This window comes from Eucyclogobius newberryi, unplaced genomic scaffold (assembly GCF_026437365.1).
Source record: "Eucyclogobius newberryi isolate DKJ021-1_F unplaced genomic scaffold, fEucNew1.0.hap1 SCAF_12, whole genome shotgun sequence".
NCBI lineage: Eukaryota > Metazoa > Chordata > Actinopteri > Gobiiformes > Gobiidae > Eucyclogobius > Eucyclogobius newberryi.
The window spans coordinates 16,805,621-16,832,052 of NW_027315746.1; the positions used below are offsets into that span (position 1 = coordinate 16,805,621).

At 39.0% G+C, this 26,432-nt stretch overlaps 1 protein-coding gene across 2 annotated transcripts in view; it reads right to left on the reverse strand.

Annotated features, from left to right (window-relative positions):
• The window catches only part of cdh24b (cadherin 24, type 2b), a 165,030-nt gene that overhangs the window by 19,410 nt on the left and 119,188 nt on the right, over positions 1-26,432 (reverse strand). For both annotated transcript variants that reach the window (XM_072440979.1, XM_072440977.1), the window contains exon 6: positions 15,069-15,250. In XM_072440979.1, the coding sequence (XP_072297080.1) occupies positions 15,069-15,250 (182 nt within the window). The remainder of the gene's footprint in view (positions 1-15,068; positions 15,251-26,432) is intronic.

Below are 26,432 nucleotides of genomic sequence, written 5' to 3' on the forward strand. Positions count from 1 at the left end.
TGACACAGTAGACACTTGAAGTTAAAACATAGGGATCCGTGGCTGTGCACATGCTGCTGAGTGAGCTTTGGTACAAGGAAGATGTAAGATGTGTTTGAGTCGTGTTTGTCACGGAGGAAATAATACAATGTGGACATTCTTTGACAAGGTTAATGTAGTCTACTGTGATTGGTCTTTTGTGTAGACATGATTTAGGTTTTACATTTTCAGACTACAAAATAACACCAGTTTTATATTTTAACAAGATAAACCATATCAGTATATAGCAATATTACATGACTAAAAACAGGACAAAAGCACTAAAACGAGCCAATGCAAACCCAGTGTTTACCAGAAAACTGACTTGACTAGTGCAAAGCACTAGAGCAGGACTAAAGCAGGACTAAAGCAGGACTTAAGCAAGACTTAAGCAGGACTAAAGCGGGACTAAAGCAGGACTAAAGCACGACTAAAGCAGGACTAAAGCAGGACTAAAACAGGACTAAAGCAGGACTTAAGCAGGACTTAAGCAGGACTTAAGCAGGACTAAAGCAGGACTAAAGCAGGACTAAAACAGGACTAAAGCAGGACTTAAGGAGGACTTAAGCAGGACTTAAGCAGGACTAAAGCAGGACTAAAGCAGGACTTAAGGAGGACTTAAGCAGGACTTAAGCAGGACTAAAGCAGGACTAAAGCAGGACTTAAGCAGGACTTAAGCAGGACTTGAGGAGGACTTAAGCAGGACTTAAGCAGGACTAAAGCAGGACTTAAGCAGGACTAAAGCAGGACTTAAGCAGGACTAAAACAGGACTAAAGCAGGACTTAAGGAGGACTTAAGCAGGACCTAAGCAGGACTAAAGCAGGACTAAAGCAGGACTAAAGCAGGACTTAAGCAGGACTTAAGCAGGACTTAAGCAGGACTAAAGCAGGACTCAAGCAGGACTAAAACAGGACTTAAGCAGGACTAAAGCAGGACTAAAGCAGGACTTAAGGAGGACTTAAGCAGGACTAAAGCACGACTAACAGGACTAAAACAGGACTAAAGCAGGACTTAAGCAGGACTTAAGCAGGACTAAAGCAGGACTAAAGCAGGACTAAAGCACGACTAAAGCACGACTAAAGCAGGACTAAAACAGGACTAAAGCAGGACTTAACAGGACTTAAGCAGGACTTAAGCAGGACTAAAGCAGGACTAAAGCAGGACTAAAGCAGGACTAAAACAGGACTAAAACAGGACTTAAGGAGGACTTAAGGAGGACTTAAGCAGGACTTAAGCAGGACTAAAGCAGGACTAAAGCAGGACTAAAACAGGACTAAAACAGGACTTAAGGAGGACTTAAGCAGGACTTAAGCAGGACTAAAGCAGGACTAAAGCAGGACTTAAGGAGGACTTAAGCAGGACTTAAGCAGGACTAAAGCAGGACTAAAGCAGGACTAAAGCTTATGAGGGTGTGAATTTAGGCGCGCCTGGAACACAGGTGCACATTTCCTGGGATGGTCCATTTTAAAACCCGACCCATGAGACAACCACGCGCAGCTGTCAATCCTACCGTGCACTCGTGCAGGTTAAAGCCTTTCAATCCAATGATGAAGAATGGAAAACACACTGTCCACCGGTGCCACATCATTTACCAGCAGACTTCCAAACACATGGAGCACACGGTCCTTACGCATGTTACATTTATACCAAATCATCAGTGAAGCGCTTATTTACTGTATCTGCCGCATCAAAGTTTGTGCTTTGACAGAACAGTGTTTCAGATGAACCCAGGGTCTCTGGCTCTACTGTGACCAGCAGCAGAGCTGCTGCAAAGCAGCACAGAGCACCGTGTTGCCCCGCGGTACGTCGCGGAATAAACGTGAGAAAATTTGAAATATATATTTTCAACTATTGGAAACTTGGCCGTGGACCAGACAAAATTGTTTGGGGGTTTGGACTTGGCCCACGGGCCGCCTATTGAAGGCACCTTTGTAGTGCCGTCATTTTTGTCTAATTTATTGATGTCTTGATTTTGTTTGTTTGCTCTCTGGCTCGTGTTCTTTGTTTCGTGCTATGTGTTTAAATGTCAAGAACATTTTAAATAAGATAAAATAGTAGTCATTTTGTTTTATTTCTACTATGTCATTAGGTCTTTTCTGATATGTTTACCTGAGCATACTACTTTTGGCATCATTATACATACAGTAAACTGGAACTTCATTTTGACAGCCAGTCATGATGCCTTCTCAAGTCAAACCCTTTTCCAAATGCAAGGTTTTTTTCATTTTGCTTATAACTGTCACATTTTTAGAATTACCATAGTCAGTTTCTGGTGAGTGGTTCTCTGGCAAAAGAAGTGTGGCCACTGAGAGTCAGGGCGGTTCATTGGTATCCAGCTGATGCAGCCTAGAGAGGATATGGGACCATGCAGTCTACCTCACATGTGTGTATCTGCACTCAAACTGAACACCAGCGTGTGGAGCTGCGCTGTAGGCCCGATGACTGTGTAGGTGTTGTGTTACATGAATGTCAGGACAAGTGTTTTAGTGGTAAGTCATGTGTCCCAACACAGCGTTTGCATATTGTAATTGTGCTATTGCCGTCTACAATATTGAAAAGAAAAGTGAGGTGTCATTTATCATGGAAAGACTTTGTTTAAAATGGTCTCTATCACCATGGAGACCATGCTGTCACCATGGAGATATCCTGCATAGAGCCACATTAAAACTCCTCTGTGCGTGTGCTTGAAAGAAGGTGGGCAGATTTCATTTGGGATGGGGCCCAGGTGATTGTGCATAACTCTTATGGATGTTCAATGCTATGAAGCCCATTTGTCTGAGGCGTCTCATTATGCTCCTCTCTTTAGCCTCTGCACGCCCTGCCAACATGCAAGTGAGCACACACACTTCCTCACACACAGGCATGTGCCACACAAACCAGAACTGGTTTGATTTTGGAAAAGCAACCTGTTTGTGTGTTGGCTGCTTTTGTGCTGGGAGCACAATTACAAGTGGTGCTTTTGAGCCGGCGTCTTTAGATGTTCTGTGTGTCCTTAAAGTGAGCATGACTGGCAGAGAGAAGCGTTTTAGAGTGAGGATAAATAGGATTCCTGGCTACGGCGAGAAGCTGCTGTCAGATTCAAACGGGGTAAAATCATTCCGAGGATCCCAGCAGCAGTGGGAATATTGATATCCTCTCGTGTTTTCTTCCTTTTTTTGATCTCTCATTTTTCCATCTCCTTCCCTTGCAGCAGTAAACTGCTTTACAGAAAATCAGCACTTTCAGGAAAGCTGAAGATTGATTAAAAGTCATGCCAAGAAAAGGGGAATTGAGATACACGGAAATGCTTCCTGTTTGAGGAATGTTTCAGTTGAGAAATAAATAAGCAAAGTCCAAGTGTGGAGAGGTGGAGCCATGTGGGGGTGTGGAGTATGGATGAGGTGAGCTCTACATGGAACCCATTACAAACAGAGAGAGAATGTGTCTGAGGAGGAGACCTGCCACTTCCACTGGGAACAGACACTCATCACAATGGCCTCTCCCACACCCTCAACCCCATCACAGACCCACTCCCCACAAGCCCACAGTCCATCACTCTGGGACAGCCACGACCACAGGCATCTGTAACTGCAGCCTTTGGCAAACATAAACATTTCCCACTCTGTCACACACCCGCCAATTCCACAGTAATTTAATGTTTTTCAATGTTTTACCGCCACGTCGAATATACAAGTGCTGTTGACACAAAATCAATGTTTATAGCATCTAGCTATTCATTTTCTATCTCTTATTTGGGTCACTGGCAACAAGCAGGTAAACCATATCATATATCTCCTTCACCTCCTCGCTCTAAATATAAGACATGAAATTAAAACATATGTTTTTTTAATGTACATTATTTAACAAATCAATATCCCATTACTTAGTTTTACAAAACATAAAAACAGAACTGCTTGAAGGCAAATAAAAAAAACACCATCTCTAACATAAAGTAATGTAATATATTCAATGAAAAAAAAAAAAACAGTTTGTAAAAAATAGTGTGCTCCTTGTTTTTATTGTTGAAGGTTTAAAATGGTGAGGCAATTTATTCATTAGAAAAACTTGCACTTTTAGCTGATCACTTACAGTATAATGACCTATAATTTTCAGCCAGTCAAAGTGATTTGTACTCTTCTGTCAACCTACAAATTAGGCTACTTCTTAAATAATCAAACTAATTACAAATGAGAACTGATAGTGACACGAGTTGGAGTCCAAAAGAAAGCAGTAGATCTTTAATTCTGGCCTTTTCTTTGCACTTAGACAAACCCACACGCTCCACAAGTGCAACCTTCTGCTGTCTCGCGCCCACTGCTTTTTCAAACTCTAATTCTCTGTGTACTTTCCCTTTTAAATTTACTTCACAGTTAGCAAAAATTAATTGGCTAACCTACACGCTAGACTGGCGATACAAAACACAGCTCCGAGCGGCGTAAGTGTGCGTGTGAGCTGGAGAAGGAGTGTGTTAGTGAGTTCTGTGCAGAAAACACAAAGCTTTCTGGGTAATGCTTCCTGTCGCTCAGAAGGTGTTGCACTTGTCAGACCTTTGAATGAATTGGGGATTGTCCAAAAACTGTGCATTGAGCAGTTGAGTTTTGTGGCATGCAGTGTGTTCACTATAGGCAAGTCGAAGAATCTGCACCTTTAATGGCAATATCATTTTTTTGCTCACAATGTATTTTTGGGCAAAGAATCCGTGATTATATTAGTAATAGTAGAAGTAATACAGTTTTACCGTCTTAAAAATGTGAAAACAGAGCCCATCCGTAGAGGCTTTAAGGGCGTTCTTTCCCTCTCCATCCCCATTTTTAGATTCACTGTCCTGTCCAATAAATGGGCCAAAGATATATATAAAAAAACTCAAAGTACAACCCTGTAAAGCGGGGGGCTCAAAAACCGACTGGTGCCTACTTCACTTACAGCATGTGTCTGTGCAAAAACACTTGCCAAATGAACTGGAATACAAAATGACCCAGTGGCCTAGCTATTAATATAGCAATGAAATATGGTAAAAATACTGATATCTCAGCCAAAGTTTGCCCAAACCATTATTTTTATGCTAATGCCACGCTAAGATAAATAGGTTTGATGCATCGCTGAACCAGTGCTTTCTAAATCAAGATCACATCACATTTCACTGACTACAACCACTGCCAAAAACACTCTGCCAACCAGCGCCACAACAGATCCGAACAACAAAGACACATCTAAATCTCGCTTTAAAGTTCTGTCTCAGCTGTCTCCTGTCTCCAGCTGTCCATGTTTTCTGGTCCTAGCTACCAGCACTTATGTCCCTGTCCCCTTCTTTTTCCCACTCTTTTCTTCCGCCCGTTCGCTCCGTCTATCCCCTCCGAGCAGATTAGCACAATCTCTCCTCCGTGTGAGAAAACAAACGCAGATAATCCCAGGCGCGCTGCTGGCGTGTGACCGAGGATTAGCCGAGCGTTTTAAGTGAGAGCATATGGAAATAATAAAAGCAAAAAAAAAAATGACACATGCGCACGCTTGCTTGTCCCCCAGGTAAGAGGGGGGAATGAAAGGAGAGCGAATATGAGGCTTACACTGCTCACGGCATCCACAGAAAACATCCCAAAACCTGATTTGTATTGATGATGTTATGACACGCTTGCTGTTGCGTCGAGTGATCCTATTTTCTATTACACGCAGTTTTAGATGCGCAGCACCTTTGTAATAGGCTGTTGTCGTTTGGCAGCTAAGTGTTTTCGAGGAGCTGAAAGAAGAATTTCCAACTGTCTTTGGAGTAATCATCCTTTACTAATCTTGCATAAACACTTACTAGACACTGGTTAAAAGAGCATGACATTTGGTGGTCATTTTATAATGCTGAAGTAATGATCATGGGCGGACATAAAGTAACTTAAGTACTCTATACTATTCAAAATCGTGTTTAAAAAAAAATAATATATATATAGCTCCCAATTCTTCCCCTGAAAAAGCAATTGTAAATCTCAGTGGAACATTCCTGGTTGAATATAAGGTAAATTCAATTCAAGAGGACTTAAACTGAAGGAACATTGCATGAAACATAGCGTGGCCAGTGACCTAGAGGTGCTAAAAGTAGCTCTGCAGTTGGCAAAGCATCACTTTACTGCCTCTCACCACTCTTAGACCTCAATCACAATCAAAGCGGAGGGGGAGTTATAATCACTGCAAGAATGAGACCGGAAACAAAGTGTCAGTCAATCTGATTACACCAGCATAGCTTCAGGTGGAACACTTTTAAAACTCCAGACAATAAATCAGAGAAAAGAATGGAAAATTTTGGAAGGTTTTGATGGGAAGGTGATGCTGATGGTTCTTTTTATTGTTTTTTTTAAATATGAAATAAGGAAATGTAATCTTTCTGAAAAATATTATTCTTTAAGCCAGCCCCAAATCTGTAATACTACCATTATATACATTGCACTCTGGTTCAGCATATTTATAGTCAAGAGGAAAAAAGGAAATCCATTCATATGTTTCATCAAATGTATCAGATAAAACACACCGCCCTGCTCTTAAAACAAGAGCCAACAGAAGTGAGGGTCAAACTGTGGACTTTATGACCAATGAACTGGATGAAGGATGGATAGAGACAATGAACATAACATACTTTACATTTGCAGGACTGAATAGTGTCTATACCTTAAGAAAGTTGCCAATACAACAAATCAATATCACTGTTACGGACTATTTCATTACTTAAAAACAGCTTTATGCATAATGAGTACAGCCAGAGGGAACCCGTGTGGTTCTGGTATACATTCTGTGTTGCTATTTTTCGCTTGGCGCCTGAAGCAGAATGAGGTTAAAGCCAAGCAGACGAGCTCCTCACATACACAGACAGACTGCTGTGACCCCCAGACACCCAGCACAGCGCAGCGGGACCAATGGCCGGGTTATATGTTCATGTGTTGACTTTTTTGGACACGTAGCAGAAGGAAGAGATTAGACGGCGCGAGAGAAAGAGTGATGGAATGCAGAAAAACAGAGCTGATTGGGACAATGTGAAGAGAGAGAGATATTTCTTTCTATTCTTTGTGTTATTTTTTATTGCCAGGGGTCTCTGGGATGACATTTAAAAAAAGACCATGATAAGCAGCAGGCAGCTCCTTTTTGCACCCACAAACTGTTAATGACCAAGCTGATGTTTTGTCCCAGGATAACCCCCTTTTTAGACCACACTATTTCGCCTCCACATTTTTATCCAACTCTATGATGCCCATTTCACGCTTTCCAACCATGCTAACCCCACTCCCACCAACCTGACATATTAAATTGAGGTAAAGACCGCCACAAGCATTTCCTATGTGCGCCTTCAATGAGCAATCGAGCCTTTGTAGCTCTTTTTCCCCTTGCTCCCCACACTGGAAAACACAGGAGATGCAAGGTCAAGTATGTGGTATTGACATTTCCTTTCTGTGCGTATATCCTCTCGCTGCTGCTTGTGTAGGTGTATTTTATGCGTGTGTGTGTGTGTGTGTGTATCTTCAGATCGGCGGTTAAACAGATTCAGCCCACAGCAGAGAGATGGCCAGTCAAGGTCAAGGCCGACTCAGTGGCAACACAATTTGTTCCGCTCGGAAATCCGCCTTCCTCCGGGAGCAGCTCGTATACAAGAAGACCAAACTGGCCATCACTTCTTATGAGTTATTAGAGTGCATCATTAGCTAGGCATGTCACAATAATTACTACATCGACCCATCGTTCAACAGATGAAAGCAGGAACAATAGCTCTGGGGCTCAGCCTTTATTGGGGGTACTGTTTCTTTGCACTAGTGAGAAACGTTGTCTTTATTAATTGTGGTTTATTAACATTTGAGCTGTATGAGGTGAATATTCAACATCTATGAACTTCAACTACTGTTGCTGTTTATTTATTGCAGTTAATGCATTTTTATGATATTTTTCATTTAAATAAGGGTTCATTTGGGATTACTCTGTCTTTTTAGTAGAGTAGTTTGAATATTATCAGTTATTGTGATATTTTCTGTGACACTATATCACACACAGGCCAACCATTCATATGTTCTCACTACATGCACTTCCAATACTGAAAAAATATATAACAACCTGTGAGCTTAAAATGCATTACTTTGCCTATCCATTACTGTTTGATTACATCAGTTCAGCAAAAATATAATTGTCTTGCGCATTGCTCATTGTTGATAATTCAGTGGGGGTAAAACACAACAAGTAGCCACCAGTTATTTCTCTCTTTTTTGTTTTTCTTCTATTATTCATGCTGCCCTAATGCAATTCATTCAACATCATTGTTAACACTAATATCAGGAGTGTGGCACAACAGATTCAGGCTAATTCTATCACTATTAAAAAAGAGAGAATATGATTTCACAAACAGAAAAAAAGTAATGTTAATTGTATTATTTACTTGTGGCTGCGGATCACCTCCACTGAGGATGTTTCTGTCACTTTAGTGAGATATTAGTTTTGTGGATTAAAACCAAAATAGAGGGTTGAGGGTTCAAGTCTACAGAGTGAGAGCTTCAGGTTTGTAAGATGAGGTCAATGCCTCAAGGAAAGTCAGTGCTTCCTGACTTTTAACTTTAAAATAGAAAGTGCAATGCTGCAAAATACAGACTTTAAAGGCCACTAATGCATACAATAAGCCTTTTTTATGGAGGTGTTGTTATTAATCATTGAAACCTTTTTGGGGTGGGAGCAGGCTTGCCTTTTAATAGATCTGACCTGTAACTTGGCCTGGAGGTTTGTCTCCACATTTCAGAAAGACAGAAGAGGTACGGCATAAAAAGTTGCTGGTGCACCTTTAAGCACTTACACAACTGCATCGAAGAACAGAATGTTATACTCTTGATGAATTGGTATAAAACCAGCCATAGCTCCCCAAAGATGACATTCTTCTAAGTCGTTTTACTTCTTCTTCATCCCTATCCTTTCACAAAGCCATTGAAACAGGGCCTACATGAATATGCAACACTGCGCTCAAGCTCATTTAATATTTCATTTCTTCCTACCTAATCTATGTTTCACTTTCACTTGTGTTTAGGGACTACTATAAAGTTAAAAAAAATGCTGCAAAAGTTGTTTCAAGTGCACGCTTCACTCGAGATCTGAACGTGGCCCCGCTGTGGGAGGACGGCGGAGGCTGCGAGGTGTTTACAGAAGTTTTTGACTTGTAATATTTACCAGGGATGTTTTGCCAGTAGCTGTGTGCATGTTAGCCACATCGATTGGATCCGTTTTTTTTATTTAACTCCTCAGGTTTCTCAGTTCTCGTTGTGAACTCCTCTCACCTCTCAGCGCATCCGAATCCGCACCTGAATTAAAAAAAGTCCCTGTCAACGCTGTGCTAATTTCTTCCCATAACTGTCGCCACTTGTATCGTTGGCATTCCTTCGAACCCGGCGTGTCACAGGAGCTATAGGACCTTGTATCTTCTCTCACCTGCTTCTCTCTCCATCCTCACAGCCCTCAGAGCACATTCACTTCTGTCTGCGATGCGTTTCAAAAGGTGCTCGTAGGTTCAGCCTTGGAAACTCGACACAGCTCCACACAACATCACCGGGTGCTGGTTGTTTTATGGAATTCCACACGCCTGCAGTATATAGTCATTTTGCACAAGCTCAACTAGAATTGTCACGTGTCTGCTGCATTGTGCAAACAGAAATACAATGAAATGATTATGGATTTATTTCCTAGAGGTTTACCACAAGCCAATGGTGCTGAAACAAATTTGAAACACCCACATTTTTCCAGGAAGTTTTTATAAAGTTTTTTTGTGTGTTGTTGGTGCCAAAATATACGATGAAACTTTAAACTGCCTTTTTTTTTTATGGAACTTCTTGGATTTCAATGTAGTCACACCTCATTGACCAAGTTTGACCACATTTTCTTTTGGAGTTATGTAAAAGGTCAAATATCTTTGCTTGAATAGCCTCTGTGTAATGTATTATTAATGTACCAGGCAGTGAGCCAGACAGTGCATCTTTAAATGTAAGTTTTTCATCTGCTTTCAATATTTGTGTACTATGGGTATACATGGCAATCAAATACATGGCAGTTAATGGGGTATAAGGTAAGATAATCCTTTATTGTCCACACATGGGGAAATTTCATTGTTGCAACGCAGGGAGATACAGAGGAAAAGAACAGATCACTTATAGGAAGTTTGAAAAATAATGTAATGTATAATGTAAACTAGTGAGATCATTCTTCTAACAGGAAAAAAATGTGTTCAAACAGGGCCAGAAATGTAATTGATTGACACTTGAATTTAAATTTACATAACAATACAAACAAGTGAAATCAACACGTCAATTCAAAGAAAATGGCCACAAAAACTGTATTCACCATTAGTTTGCACGAGGTTTTGTGCAGAATTTTACAGGGCATGACCACTGGAGCAGGATGTCTGTTACTAGCGTGGCGATGATTCCTCTAGTTTCCTTTATGTCTCATTGTATGTCGATATTCAAAGGATGTGTGTTTATTCATGTACAAACAGCCTTCTCTTTGGTTGGAACATCAGATTCATCCTTTGTTGTCTTGTGTGGGTGAACAATAATATTAGATTGACTGTATTGACTGAGTTTCTTTGTTGAAAACCCCTGAGGTTTGCTGTCACAATAACAAGAAAATAAAACATATTTTGCTTGACTTGCTGGAATCTTGATAAAAACATTCAGAACTGACTGCCTGGGACACGCTGACTTTTATTGGATTTGTGCTCATGACAAATAGGAAAAAAACACGTTCATCATAACAAATTAAACCTAGACGCCCCGGGGACGTTTCAATCTTACATAATACATCCATGGTGATTATCCGCTGTCTGCGCCCTTTGGGTGACACATTTTATCTTTTGTTTAAGAAAGTATTGCTTTTGCATATTCGAAGTATGTGCGAAGGGCCACAATGCATATACTAAAATACTGTTCGCTTAGTCTACTCATTTCATACAAGGTGAACTAAGACAATCTAAGGATGCTCTCATGTGTCTCATTCAGAGACATAAATATATTCCAAACCTCCTCCAGAAACTCAAGAATCAACTAATTAATAATTCATTTAAGATAAGTGAGTTAAGAGAAGTTAGTACCTGTTACAAAATCTGCCCTTATAAGATAAGATAGAAAAGATAAGATACGCCTTGATTTGTCCCACAATGAAGAAATTCTAGTGTTGCAACACAAAGCAGGTACAAAAACAGATAACTTATAAGAGAGGGAGCATTGCAACGAGCAGCCAGCTCTCACCAGCGCCGGAAGGTATAGGAACTTAGAATACATTCATTAGAATGACGAGCTGAGATTAGAGCTGTCTGGGCCTTTGAAGGCGACATGTGCCACTGTGGTTGACGTGAAATCAAAACAGACCAGACAGATCGCCTACGTGGGCCCTCCCCCTGATTAAGAGAGCTTTACATATGCCGGCTGATCCATGGGCATTCTCCTCAGCCAAGTGTACTTCAACAAGTCTTAAAATGGTGTCAGCGCTCATCACCTCTACAAGCTCCAGACCAACATAATTATTGAAGACGGAGGGCCTCTCACACACTGACCCTTTGACACTGAAATCAAGACCAAGATATGGGCGGATTGTGAGATAAAGATTGCAATAGATCAAACACTTCAAAAACTGCCTGATTGATTGATGTATTTATTACAGTGAATGGATAAGAATAATATGAAGCTTTGATGAGGTTGTGTCACACTGTAAATAAAAAGCTTTGTCGAGGCTTTGTCATTATTATTCACACCATGACAAAACAGTAAAAATGTTCGTTATCACACAGTGGTTCTCAAACCTTTTACACCAAGTACTACCAAGGAAATATTTGGCTTTCAGAGTATCAGCAGATCAGGTCTATAACAGGACTGGTCCAGGTCCCCATTAGGGGTAAACCAGGTCTAGTTCTACAAAAAAAAGAACTTGAGGGAGAGCAAACATGTGACCAAAATGTACTCAAATTCTGTGCCGCCGCTCTCATTATGCACATAACGTGCAGTGTATAGGGCATGATGCTCCGAGAGGCATCAGCCTGACCAGGCCGTTTGAAGTGAATGACAGTAAAGGCTGCTTTAGCAACAGCTGCACAGTTCATTTTACAATCAAACAAGGGGCATAGAGTTGGCATACTCTGTGTCTTTAGTTCTTTATCATTTCAAAACTAACTCCAGGACTCGGTGACATTGCATCTGCAAAGCGAGATGTGAACAGGCAGCTCCACCGTACGAGCCACAGTTTAGACGGACGCAGACAGATCAGGGGCACAGTTGGAAGCAGTTTAGACTCCACTACTTTTTCTACAGTCCACAAAGAGCAAAACTGTCTTTAGATGATAAAAATCACATTTAACAAGAAACAATGAAAAAGAGCAAATGAAACAGGACATGCAGAGCCGTCACTGGGGCGCGCGCTAAGCCAAAGTGGTTCAGCTTCTTGCAGTTGTCTAAATCATAAATGTTATAAATGCAAATGAAAGCGTCAATGATTTGCAGCCAGTCGTGTTTTCTAGAACTACAATTTGTTCTGCAGAAGAGCAGGGACATTTAGGGAGTGTGGGGGGCTCTCATAAAATGAGTAATGAGTTACTAATAATATTACATCTAGTGCCACAGAACAGGATTTAGGATTTAGTGATTTAAGCAATATATTTAATTAAATACATACAAATTAAATACATACAAATAAAAAAACCTTTCTTAGTGCACCCAAATAGCTGTGAGAAGCTTCTGTACCACCAGTATCACACGTACTACCAGCTGTATGAAATCAAACTTTCTGAACGGTAAAGTAAAGTTAATGTGGCATTTAAAGCGCAATAAAAGCATTTAATATGTTTTTTTTTTTTTTTTTTTTTACAATTTACAATTACCTTTTTGCTATTGAAATTCTCACAATGGTTGTTCATATATTGTGACCTGAATAATCATTAATATCACACAATTAGCTTTTAACCTGCCATTCTGAAGAATTCATATCACAACGTGCAGTACAGTGTAAAACGAATAGATATCTATTTCCAAAACTATCACCAATCAATTTGAACAAGTCAGAGCAGCAGCTCACTTCTCGACACACATTTTAGCTTTTTATGACCACTTAGTTCACAAGTTGTCATGTTATTTACCATTGACTTTGGTTATTTTACATTCAAATTTTCGCTTGATTAAATAAACAATGTTGTAAAACATTGCAGTGCACAGTGACTGTTATTGTGATTTGGGGTTTTCAAAAATAAATTGAAATGAACCACTTTCCAGGCCACAGCTCATCTGGAAAACTGTTTAAGAGCTATAATTATTCATGCTTATTTCGATGCTTATTTTTCCTGCTCTGTACATCTCTCAGAACAAATAGGCATATTCAATTAACATGTTTGCCTATTTTTAAAGCCTCTATGAACATAATTTTCCTTTGCTGCACCATCAATTGCTGATTGACATACAGTATTTTACATTTGCTTTTACACTGTGGGGAAACTAACAAATAGTGTTGAATGGATAGACATAACTAAAGTAGAATATATTTTCTAATTAACTTTTCATGGACTTAAAGAATATGTCTTAAATTAAAATTCAACTGTTAGAATGTACAAATCATTCTACATGGCGGTCTATATTACCTGCTCTTTACTCCCCCACATCATATGCTGCATTCTGGTCTTTTTCAGACTTCCAGATTAACATTCAGACATACATAATTGTATTTATGTCCAGTACTGCAGAACTGAATACATCTTTTTTAACCAAGGTCACAAGTGAGTGAGTCAAGCTCTTCTGAAAACTTATTATGTATATGTTATATGTTAAAACTTGGCTTTGGATGTAGCAAAAATGTGTTACAGCAACGAAGCCACTTTGAGTTCTTAATCCTGTTGTCACACTGCGTCGGTCTGGATGACATTTATGATTAATGGAAACAGCCGTCAGTTACACAGGCAGACCTCACAGCCTTTAAATACGATTAGACTTACGCATGTCTTTCCTGATAAGCTTGTAGACATATATACAGTAGACCCTGACTGCATTTCAACTACTCTATGAGACACTTAACTGTTTTACTTTCATTCACTACTAAATCTCCTTTGCCATTGACTTTTCAAAAAACTCATTTTAAATATTACTAGTACAAACTGAAATAAGGGCGCGTTCAAGTGGAATATATTTAGTGGGAATTGGAGCTAAGACCTTATTTCCACAGATATGACTGAATGGAATAATATCCTCCCCAATCTTCTTCTCCAACAGCCACTTGTTCTTTGGTGCATCATTGGATATGTTCACATGCACAGCAAAATCTGATTATTATCTGGTTTCTGGAGCTTTGAGATTATTTAAATGTTATGCCAACAGCTAAATCTGAAGCGAGTAATGAAAGGAAACATGATCAGAAAGAAACCAGATGTTTCTGCAGTTTATATATCACTTTAAAAATGTTATAACTTAATCATAGTGTTCATAACCACAGCCACTGATGTTGCTATAACGATTTGTCAGTCTTACAATAACTTTATTTGAGTAAAGTATTGGTTTGCATGACCTCATGTTAGTTTGGTTCTCTCAGGTTCAATGTTTAAAGTATTTTTCATCAATGTAGTGGCAACAGACATTTCTAGGGTGTTACTCTTCTCAAGTGATGTCAAAATGATTGAGTGAATTGTGATTATTTGTAATGATTGTAAGAACCAACAAAATAATAATTGTGCCTATTTTTAGAGTCAAAGAAATTGGCTCATATTAATTCAATGTGTACTCCAAAAAGTACACTATTTATAGATCTTTTTATGTGGCTGTTTATTTTACAATAACTTTGATTTCATAAAGCTGGTCAGTACTAATGGAACGGTAATGTTTAAAAATGAAAGAAAAATTGAGGATTTTGCTTTTGTTTTGTGTCTATGTTTCTTGTCACAATAATCATATAACTAAAGTCTTTTACTGCTCCTAGTTTGTGAATTGTTCACCGACAAAGGCAATAAAAGTGATTCTGATTCTGAAAACAACAATCATTTATCAAATTTGGACACTCAAAGAGAACAGAAAACAGAAAAATAGTGGAAGAGGCTTGACGTTCCCCTGACCTTATTGAGTGTAATGACGGCCTCCTGATTGACAGACGTGATGTTGAAGGTGTCTCCAGACTCTCCGTCCAGAATGGTGTAGACCAGCCGGGCGTTCTCCCCCAGGTCTGCGTCTGTGGCTGAGATCCGGCCGATCTCTGCCCCCGGGATCGCCAACTCTGACACAGAGAAGGACCATGTGCCTGTGACGAGAGAAGTCATCTTTTTTAATAACTTGTACAGTGTTTTCCGGACTATAAGTTGCACCGGACTATAAGTCGCACCAGCCAAAAAAATGCATAATAGAGACAAAAACATATATAAGTTGCACTGGAGTATGAAATGCGGTTGCAAGTGTGAAAATAACAAATAATATCACATATAAGTCGCTCCGGAGTATAAGTATATAGGTATAAATATAAGTATATGTCGCACCCCGGGCTAGTTTTACAAAGAGTTACTTCTCCCGCTGATGAAAGCAGAACGTATTTCTCAACTAAGCCATTTATTTCCTTGTAATGTTTTCCCAAGTCTGCCGAGCCATTATCTACATGTTCAGCTGAGCAGAAACAACAGTGTTTAATTTAAGAGAAGATAAAAGATAAAGACAGATAAAAACTTGGGAATTGTCTTGTGTTTTTTTTTTTTTTTTTTATGAAATCTTAAACACACAGGTATGAAACAATAGTAATCCTAGAATCATGAAATAGCTGAACCTCTTTGCGCTCAATAAAGCATTTGCACTTGATGAACTGACTGTCGTAAACTTTACTTTATCCTCCCTGTCGCCGTCTATTTCCTGTCTCCCGCTAACAGCTCCTGGAATTAATCAAGACAACAGGCTTTCTTTTGCGTGCCCAGAGGTGGCAACGTCTACACTTCTTATGTCGAGCATATCAAAGCAGTGCGTTGTGGGGCATATACCAACACTGAGCTTCTCTGATGATGGACCAACTGGATATGATCAAGAAGATGTTTGCATGCAGAAATAATGTGGACAATGTTCAAGGCACATTTCAATCACACAGAGTAAGTAAACAACTCTGCTTTCAAAATGGCATGTAACAATGTAGGAACAGTGTGCTCTAAATGGTGCATTTACACATCATGGTCTACAGTGGTCAAAAGTGTCTTTTTACAACGACAAATACCAAAACCAGAGAACTAACGTAGCAAGTGGAAGCAGTGACAGAATGAGCAAACATAATAATAATAATAATAATAATAATAATAATACATTTTATTTATAACGCACTTTACATTCGAATGGAACCTCAAAGTGCTAACAGTGGCTAAAAACAACAAGCAAGTTACAGTTAAAACAAGTTAAAACAATAAAGCATACACACATTGTTATTAATCTTGTTCTTCTAGTGAATGTGCCTGTGTCCCTGCTGTACAGAGTTCAACATGCACCAAAGTTTGATCATATCCGCTGTGTCTAAATAATAAATCTATAATAATCTATATCTACATGTATCTCTATCTATCTATCTATATACAAATCTATGTGAAAAACGTTTTCACTTTGACACTTTTCTCCACCACTGCAAGTACAGTATATATCAACTCCTAACAGTGAATGAACCTCAAATGCTTCAGGCGACTCCCACTCAAAATCAGTTCGACTCAAATCAAACCAATCCTTTGGGACTTTACAACACAATAAAAATAAATGCTGTCTTAACTTTTGTGCCACTCACAGGCAGTTACACCGCGCTCCAGCAGCAAATGCACAGTGAGAGCAGGTTTAGTGCATCAGTATGTGGCTGGTGTGCAGGATAGACGAGCTCTGTCATAGTCTTATCTGCATCCACCGGAAGTAAAAAGGGAATCAGATAGACCATGTACATGCACAAGGGAACCATGCTCGCAAACACATCAGGCCGACATAATCAAAGGTAGGTCACTGTTCAACAAGGCGCTATCACAGCCACGGCAACACTGAAATCTGACAACATCACAGACCAAAAAATCCTCAGGTTATTTCAGTTCACACACAAAAGCGACTGCGTGCTTTGATACGGCCCTTTTATGAACGTATGATGGCCACCACAGGGATTTCCTGTTAGTAATTCCACTGCAATACCACGGAAATATGATGCCAATTTGGACTTGAACGCCAACATTTTAAATTATAAGTGAAAGAATAGACTCACTTTGTGTGACTCAGTGGTATATGTAGGGTTTCTCAGGTTCCGTTTTTTGATGAATGTCTCTAACCAGTATTTATTTATTTACAATATATCAATTAGATATGTTATAGATACTAAAATATGTCTGAACTTGTCTTACTAGTATCAAAATAAGTTTGATAGTCTTGGGGCTCGTTCGCATTTGCACAAACATCACATCAAAATTCGATCAGAACTATACCATGTCTAGAACGAGACCAAACTAAATATACATTACTCAAACTGGCCCCAAACCAGGACAAAAGCTGGACAAGTGTGAATACACCTTTACACTTAGAGCTGGACGAACATTCACAATATGATCTACATTTTGATCAATACATATTAACACTTAAATCAATATGGTAGACTGATGCTACACCCGTTGTGCTGCCTCTAGATCACAATGTACTGTGTTCATTACTAAACCAACAGATGAACCACAATGCATAGTATGTAGTGGGCAGAATATTAAACGCTCATTTTAAAGTTAGAAGGATGCTGATCCCACACCCACGGCAGATCACAAAAAGGGTAATTATTACACTTATATACTTATTATACGAATACGAACTCAATTATTAGTTGAACTTTTGCACAGACAAATTTGGAGTATTTCTTTGTAGAATTCAGCACAAACAGAAAAGAGCCGATAAACTATTATTCCCTGCGGTTTCATTTACCTGGCCATGTTGTGCAATTTGCCAGTTTATTATTTGCTAAGACTTCTATTCTGTCTCTTAGTTGATTAACAGCATCCTGACACTTAGTAGTGTAGATTGCAGCTCTGCACATGCAGCCTGAATTCTCACAGGAGATTACATAACAACACACTAACATTGGAATTATAGTTCTTTTCCAAAGTTGCACATGCAGTATTTGAGCTTTTAGATGCTAGAGTCACAGCCTTATGTGGCACTTTAGTGTGGCTATTGCTGTGGGCTGACTGCTGGTCTTCTGGTTCTAAAGGTGCTCTTATTGGTCCCATTGCAGTTAGCTACTCTCCAGGCCGCTCTTTTAAAAAACTATTTTTACTTTGGCACATTTACCTCCTGTTGGCTTCTTCTCTCAAGTGCTCTGAGTGCTATTTACTCCAGGTCACTCTCCAGGAGAGGCTCCCCACTGTTCTGCAAACTGTACCGATGTAACGGAAGACTCATTTGCATACATTTATTGTATAGGCCTGGAAAACTAGTTCATAGGGAAAAATTAAACTCTTTGCAAAAGCTCTTAGTTTAAGAATCAAAATAGTGGGGCTCTGAAAATGTGCTCAATGTCTTGCCCCATTTGTTACATGTAAAAATGTTGTTGAAGTGCATTTATGTAAAATTGTTTGTCATTGAAATGCAGAGCTACACTAAATACAAAGATATATACAGACTCATAAATCTATCATGAAACAATGTCAAGTAGAACTACTGTGACCCCCCTCACTTTGAATGGCACTGGAATACTATATACCAGTGCCAAAATAAACGCCTGCATTCAAAATGCATTCATTTTCAACATGTGTCATAGTCTACAAATATCACAAACTATTAAATAAAAAATAAAATAAAAAAAACTGAGCTGCGTTGCCAGCTGACAACCACTTGACTCATTATAAAACATTACCCTTGTGGCAGTGTTTATCACGGTTTATTGCCTTAGCAATTAGATACTTTTTTTAGCAATGCTTTTAGCAAAGTTTTATTTTTATAGTTAGAAACTGACTCTTAAAAGTAGATGCCAAATGCAATTAACTTATAATTTGTCGGCACAGCCAAAAAACATCAAAATTCATGTTTTAATATAATTTTCAAATGAATAGAATAAAACATTTATATCCATACCAGACTTTGCATAATAATTCTAAACACGTCATTCAATTGTCAATTGGTACTTTTATTGTAAATACAGGGCAAGAATAGAAATCCATTCATCATTTGGCATCCATTCTTGACCAAACTAGTGTGAAACAGCTTTTAATGATGCTGTTGGTCTTACCTGCCCACATTGACTTGGCTCTTGGTATAGTTAGTTTTATTTTCCATGACAAAGCGTCTGCCTCTCCCAGCTCAATATCCTTCTGTTGACATTATGACCATGCGATGGTGCCCACTATGAGGGACCGTGTCTGTGCTCCTGAATCAACACTAAATAGCAGTTTATGTGGCATGTCTACCATCGGCACCATCTGGGAGCGACACAAGCGACAGAAGGCTGAAAATGAAGACAAGTTGGACTTAAACAGGCCTGTTGCTAATGAGACAGCAAATTAGGGAGTTATTTACAAGTCAGAGGCTGCGAATTCTATTGATCCACACCATTTTACACCTACAACAACAAGAACAGAAGAAGTATCATTTCTGAGCAGAGCTGGGTCTTCACTTTATCATGGAAATACACTCATAAACAGAGAGGGAGAGCTGTAAATTCATCCACTCAATGTACATGCATTTTCCCACACATTATATTTATGTATTTATTTTAATAAACAGTATCTGATTTTTACACGCTTAAAAACAGAAGTACCAGTAGTTCATTTTAAACTCTTTGCAGCAGTTCACATATTGCTCACTCTCCTAATGCATTTTAGAAACCTAAATAATATTCACCACAATGAGTTAATAAAAGTGTTTCACAACTTTCAGAGTGCTGAGCAGAGTCTTGCTGTCACAGTAAAGCTACAGCGACAACTACCACGCTAACAGCACGCTTCCTGCTTCGCGGAGCATAAAACACTCTATAAGTAGATGCAGATGGCGCAGAATTGACTCTTTGTTCTTATTTTGGCGCATTCTATACTTTTTACAATCAGTAATTTTCATTGTTGTATGCTGCACCTTACTATAAAAAAAACGAAAATGCACGCAGCCCTTTTAATGGTGTACAGGATTGCCCACAAGTTTACCGACTCTTCATCGACAATATTTGAGTCAGAGATTGTTTTTAATATATTTTGGGGGCTTGACTCAACTTAAAAGTGTGTATTATTACTAATGTGTGTACCGGTATTAAGTACAAAAGCTCAAAATAGCTCTTCTTACAGTGGGGATGTTGCTACAGTGTAACTTTGTCATTACCAGTGGAGCTGACAAGACCCAATACATCATTTCCACCTGTGCTGGGCCAAAGGGAGAGGAAACAGCATCCGGTGGGATATAGAAATCTTGGTGAAAGAGAAGGAGGGAAGGAGGAGGAGAAGAAAGAGATGGCAAATAACTCCAATAGCTATTTCTGTTGACAGGGCCTTTGACAAAATCATACAAGAGACTGGTCCAGATTTGTCCCGCTCTTTTGTTGGTCCAGGTGAGTCCATTAGAGCGACGGAGAGAACACAGCAGGAGCACAGTGGGTCAGTGCTTCCCATCTGACTAATACAGCAGTGTCCCGCTGACTGGGTCTTAATTGTGCCAGGAGACGAGATGGAAAGGCCTCCTGCTCTCCGTCTGGGCTCCACTTCACACACAGGAACACCCACTGCTGCTGCCTGCACGGTACAGGCCGCCCGCGTCCAAAGTGAGATTATATTTGGAGTACAACGTCAAACTTCTTTGTAGTTTTTCAGGTAATGATTAGTGAACTATTTTAGCTGTCACTCGTTTTGAAGGTTCTTGGTCTTTAAAAATACTTTTCAATAAGGCTGATTTAACAGTTATTTTAGTAGTAGACGAATCAGAAATTATGTTTTTTTTTTTTAAATACATTATCAACAAAATAAATGTGGTGATTGAAAGCTTCTACATAGAGACTTTCTACAAATAAAGCGTGTTATAATCAGATGTTTTTTTATTATATTGTATTTAATAATGTCACTGTTTGTTATTAAAAATATATATATTATTGTATGTGTGTGTGAGTTATGATTATCAAAATACAATTACAATTAGACAATTCATCGTTGCAGCCCTACTTTTCAATCATTCTTTTCAACAGACCAGTGTTTTCTCACCACTATCCAAAACACACAACTGACCTTATTGAATTGAACAGTTTTGTACAAATAACCTGATTACCTGGGAGACCAATAAAAGTGTTGTAGCAAAGCCAGAGAAAATGGAAACTTCATTTGTAATCTATCAAGCAAAAATATGACATATATATGTGAAATACTGTATGTAATATTGTTCTGTGGCTTCGACCGTATTGGAACACACTCTGAAACAAAGACTGTGTTATGATGAAAGATAAATCACAGGCTTTTGGAGAACCTGGGAGCCTGTACACGAGCACCTCTGGGGAAGGATGTGGTTGTAAAAAAATGAGTCTAACGTGAAACAATAATAAAGACGAGCAAATGGTCTTTTTTGCAAATGCCCAAAAAGAAAACAATTTAAACCATTTCGCTCCAGGTCCAAACACACATCTACAGAGGGGCATACTGTGTCCAGAAGTGGACTTAAACCGGGAAGGAATCTTCAAGTTCAAAGGTAAATGCAACCAGCTACACAAGTATATATACATACAAGTATATCCTGACCACACTGATGCATTTTTCACTGCAAGAAACACTCACCACTGAATGATTTAAAAGCAATCAATATTGCAGTAATCGTTCCTTTGTGATGTTCAAAGTATATACATGCGCTACATCTCCAGGTGTAAAACTTTTAAAAAGGATGGGATTTCACATCAACTATAAAAAACACACAACACGGGCAAAATGTTGGAGCAGCAGAATGGGTTGTAAAGAACAGAAATATGTCTTGTTGTTTTTTTCATTAAGAAGAAAAACAATAAGGAAAAAGATAGAAAGCAGTTGCAGCCACTTATATAGAACGAAGGCGGACTAAAGTGCACTCCCAAAAACTGAGCACACAAGGGTTGTGAGATAAAACAGACAAATAATAAGTATTTGGTGCCACATTTGATCTGAAATACAAGCGAAGTGTTTCTCACAGAGCTGATGGTGGTGGGAGAAAAGTGTTCGGGGAGTCATTAAAAAAGTGTCTAGCTGGCTAAAATGCACGCAATGGTTTTGAAAATAGCTTGAATAAAATTAGCATCTGTTCATTTGTCGTTTGAAGGAAAGGCCCACAAACCCGCAGAAAAAGGCAATCATAAAGTGAAACTGGAATTTAAGATAATTAAATATAGAGACACAAAACAGATGACACAACCTTTTGTTTATCTGGAACAGTGCGTTCACTGACTTTGTGACTCTGGTACGCTACAGAATTCATACATGAAAGTACTCTGGTGATTTAAATATTACAATAAAACAAGGAATAGAGTGGTGATGACATTATGTATATTATGTCCAACGACTACGACTAATGTGGTTAATAATAAAACTATGCTACGCTTTTTACAGACGCTGCTGCCTATCGCCCGGTGCTCTCTGCTGTTTAACTTGTTCAAAGAGCAGGCCATTAGCCATTACCTGGCTCCAAGCGAATGCCACATGAAATAGAAAAAGTGGGGTTAGCCAGTGATTGTGTCCATTAGTCTATTAGATAGGACAGAAGTCCAGTGGAGCATGTGGCTGCTGTGTCTCATTGTGGGCATGATCAAAGCCAAAAACTACACTGCTATTATTTAGAAAAATGCAAACAGTAATTTGAGGCATCAAAAGGCTTTGCTTTAATGTGGCAATGCCTGTCTCAACATTCCAATGTCGAGTTAAAATCACTCAAAAAAAACCTATGCAAAACCAGTTCTCACAACCTCGAGTCCATCTGAAGGGAGTTCCAAGCTGCAGGAGCAGGTCAGTCCTTACAAGGGGCAGCTACATATCACGTGAGTGCAGGGCACAATGACCCTCTCGCTGTGTGAGGGCACACAAGTAGGTATAGGTGCACACTAAAACATCCAATATGAGAACCTTCTGGCACCCAAAGAAGGCCATAGGTAGATGCAGATGGCGCAGAATCCAATAACCCAATAGAGGCATAAACGTGGCTGATACCAGACGTTTACCAGCTTCAAGGGTAAAACAGACTTTATTACGTAAAACGTTTGTAGATGATCTTTAAAAGACAGCTCTTGGTCGAGAATGAAATCAAGGTATTTATAATTTCACTGAAAGGTCTTAATCAGGGGGATATACCCTAGGTGGCCTGGTTACATGGTTGAGTAACATATAGAATATGTCAGTTATGTTATGTTTTGTGCTAGTGCCACTAGCACTATCATAGAAGGCCACAATGAGAATATACTGCCAGAAGCCAAAAACGTTCAGTTCACTAATGTTTTTGGTTATAAAACAGATCGGCATGTGGTTTGATAGATAATACAATCTCTATATCTCTGATATGCAACAATAAAAGGAGCAAAACAAAATTAGAAATGTGCACAAAGTCATAATGCATTTGTCAGACTCGGGGAAGACTCGGGAAAGGGAATATCTCAGGTACAGCTCAGTAAAACCTGCGATCTATAATCTACAGGTGTCACATTCTCAACAGCCTGAGCACATTTTTCTTCACATCAAATCCAAGCGTCTACTGACTGATACCTGTTGGCTCTGACAAATGATGAAACGACAAAGTCCTTTGTATACGCTGAAGAAAATGACTAAAGAGTGGGTTTGACTTTGCCTTCCACCTTCAAGACTGACACAAGCAGAGGATGAGTCACCGACGAGAGGCTAATACTCACACTTGGCAAAATGTGACTGAGAGCCCTGCTGCCAGCAGTGATTTTGCTGTCTATTGAAGCAGAAAGCACTGAACTTTAGATGAAAAATTAAAACAGAGCAACGGAAACAGAGGGGATCGAGAAAATACAGGGATAAAAGCAATGCTGGTATTAGCAAGCTCCATTTTAATTAGTTCCTGCTTTGATTCGGCTCTCCCTCATCTCTCATTGGCTCAGAGGAACCTAATTAAAACTGCAGCAATCATTGTAAATTATTGCCTGTTACCCAATTATTTAGTTTATCTGCAATAATAATATTACTCCACAACTACTCAGATTATTATTTAATTTATCGATTTCTAAAGTGATGTTATCAAGGTTATATCTCAGCAGTTAAAAAACAAAAACACAAGAAATGACTGGCGTTGGACAAAATGGAGCAAGAGGCAAGTGAAGTCTGAAAACAAACAAATTAAAAGAAGCTGTGTCTGCTTTGTCACGCTTTTGTTTTAAATAAAGAGGCTTGTTAAATGGTATTGTTCTGCGCAAAATTGAACATAATTGGGAAAATGTGTGAGCGCAATTACAGCTGATTAACACATTCAAACTGATGCTGATAACAGTGGCAGATTTTGAATGAACAGTTGTCATTGTGAGCGCTAAACATACTTATCTAAGACAGAAATCTGGAGCGTATACTTGACTCAGCTGACTGTGTTGGGGTTTTACTATGCAAAGCGGCACACTCGCGTTCACACACTGTAACCAAACGAGCCTGGGAGGGTTGAAGTCGTAATTGCAGGAGCCGCCGTCACAAGTTTCCAAACCACGTGGGAGCCATTCCTACACATCAGTAACAACAGCGTCAGGGCAGGTGCATGTGTGACTCTGTGTCGGCTCAGGGAAAAGAATACCTGACAAAGCGTGGGGAAAGATGTTTATCTGACTCTGTAGAGGGTCATTACATCTTCCGTTGTACTTTTCAGGGCGCTGAGGATGACTTTATACTATAATACTATATTATATATAATATATTTTGGCGTTTATACACATTGGACGGATCTCAAGGCAGATCGTATAATGTGATTCAATTCAGTGAAATATCTGTTTGCATTTATATAGCACTTAACTTTGTAAAGTCATTTCATATTTCTAGCATGCATTATTCATTACAGCCCGTCCCACCAACACCATCACTTTTACACACCATTCAGCATTCTCATTACCCAGAGACAATAAAACTATGTGCTGTTGTCACTGTTTTTGGACAAACACATGAAGCCACTGCTGCATATTAAAAGTACATGTACAGAAAAGATTTACTGCATAACACAAATTAGTTGTAGGATACTATTCACCTTATTTCAGCCTTTGTAATACTCCTTGCGGTTGTGTTATTTGACATCATTTTATACAGGGCTGCTGATATCAATACGTTCTAGATGGACACAGGCCGTTTTCAGGCCGCCCACGGAATCAGTGCAGAGTTGAGTTGTGCATGTGAACACTGAATATTTTACACAAATCAACGTTTGTATAAGTTTATATAAAATTTTAACAGGGAAACTTTCCCCTTATTCATCACTTAAGTGCACAGAATTTCTGCTCAACTGGAAGTGCCAATCCATAGTAAAAAGAGGGAAAATTGGGCAAAATAAGGTGAATAGATATCCTAGTTTTCAGAATAATAATTGAAACTAAATATCGTATTATTTGAATGCTGAAAAGGCCTCAAAATGTTGCTTTATAAGACAGATTTTTTTTTTTTTTTTTACACGCTCCAAATTCAAAACAAGACGCCTCGAAGGGTGAATAATGCTCCCACGTGGATTTCAACTTCCTGTTATGAGGACTATTCACCATTAAAAGGGTTTTGTTCATATTCCTTTTAAATTCTTAATTTTCAAACAATTTTAAATAGGAAAATTGAAACCCATGAATAGATAAAACACGTTCTCGCATTCCTGTGATCCGAGAGCAAGCCAAACATCGCAAGACAACAGAGCACAAATCAGGTCAAAACAAATTGACATTTAGAAAAAAAGTTACCCACAATGACCCTAATCCAAATACCATGGGTCAAATCATAGTCAATTCTGACATATAACAGACATAACAACATTTTACTAAAATAATGATAACCAAAATTACAGTCTTTCAGCTAAGCCTTTCATTTATGTACAAAAGTCATATTCAATCTAAAGTGACATTTCAATTAACCAGCACATTTAAAAAAACAGCATGCATCAATATAAGTCAACCCCTGTGGGCAAATCATCTGTGACTGCACATTTGGACAGCCTTATTTAGAGGACAGAATGAGTACAAAACACGAGGAGATGAAAAGCTTAGCCAAAACTACACAAAACAAACTGGATTTGGATTATTTGCACCATCTAAAAATAAAAGAACACAAAACCGGAATCGAGCACAAATTTGTCATCGCTGTGTTGTCAAGAGCAGACAAAGTTAGAAATGTTTTAAAGGGACAATTTATAAGAGTATTAGAAGCACCAGAAACAAAATTACTCAACAGAAGAAAGCTGAAAAGTTGACTCTGCACAAGCTTTTATAGAGTGAAGCAATGATAATCTGTTTACACCAAATGTCAAAAGTGTACGTGTGATTTATGTGAGCGCTCCACACTTTG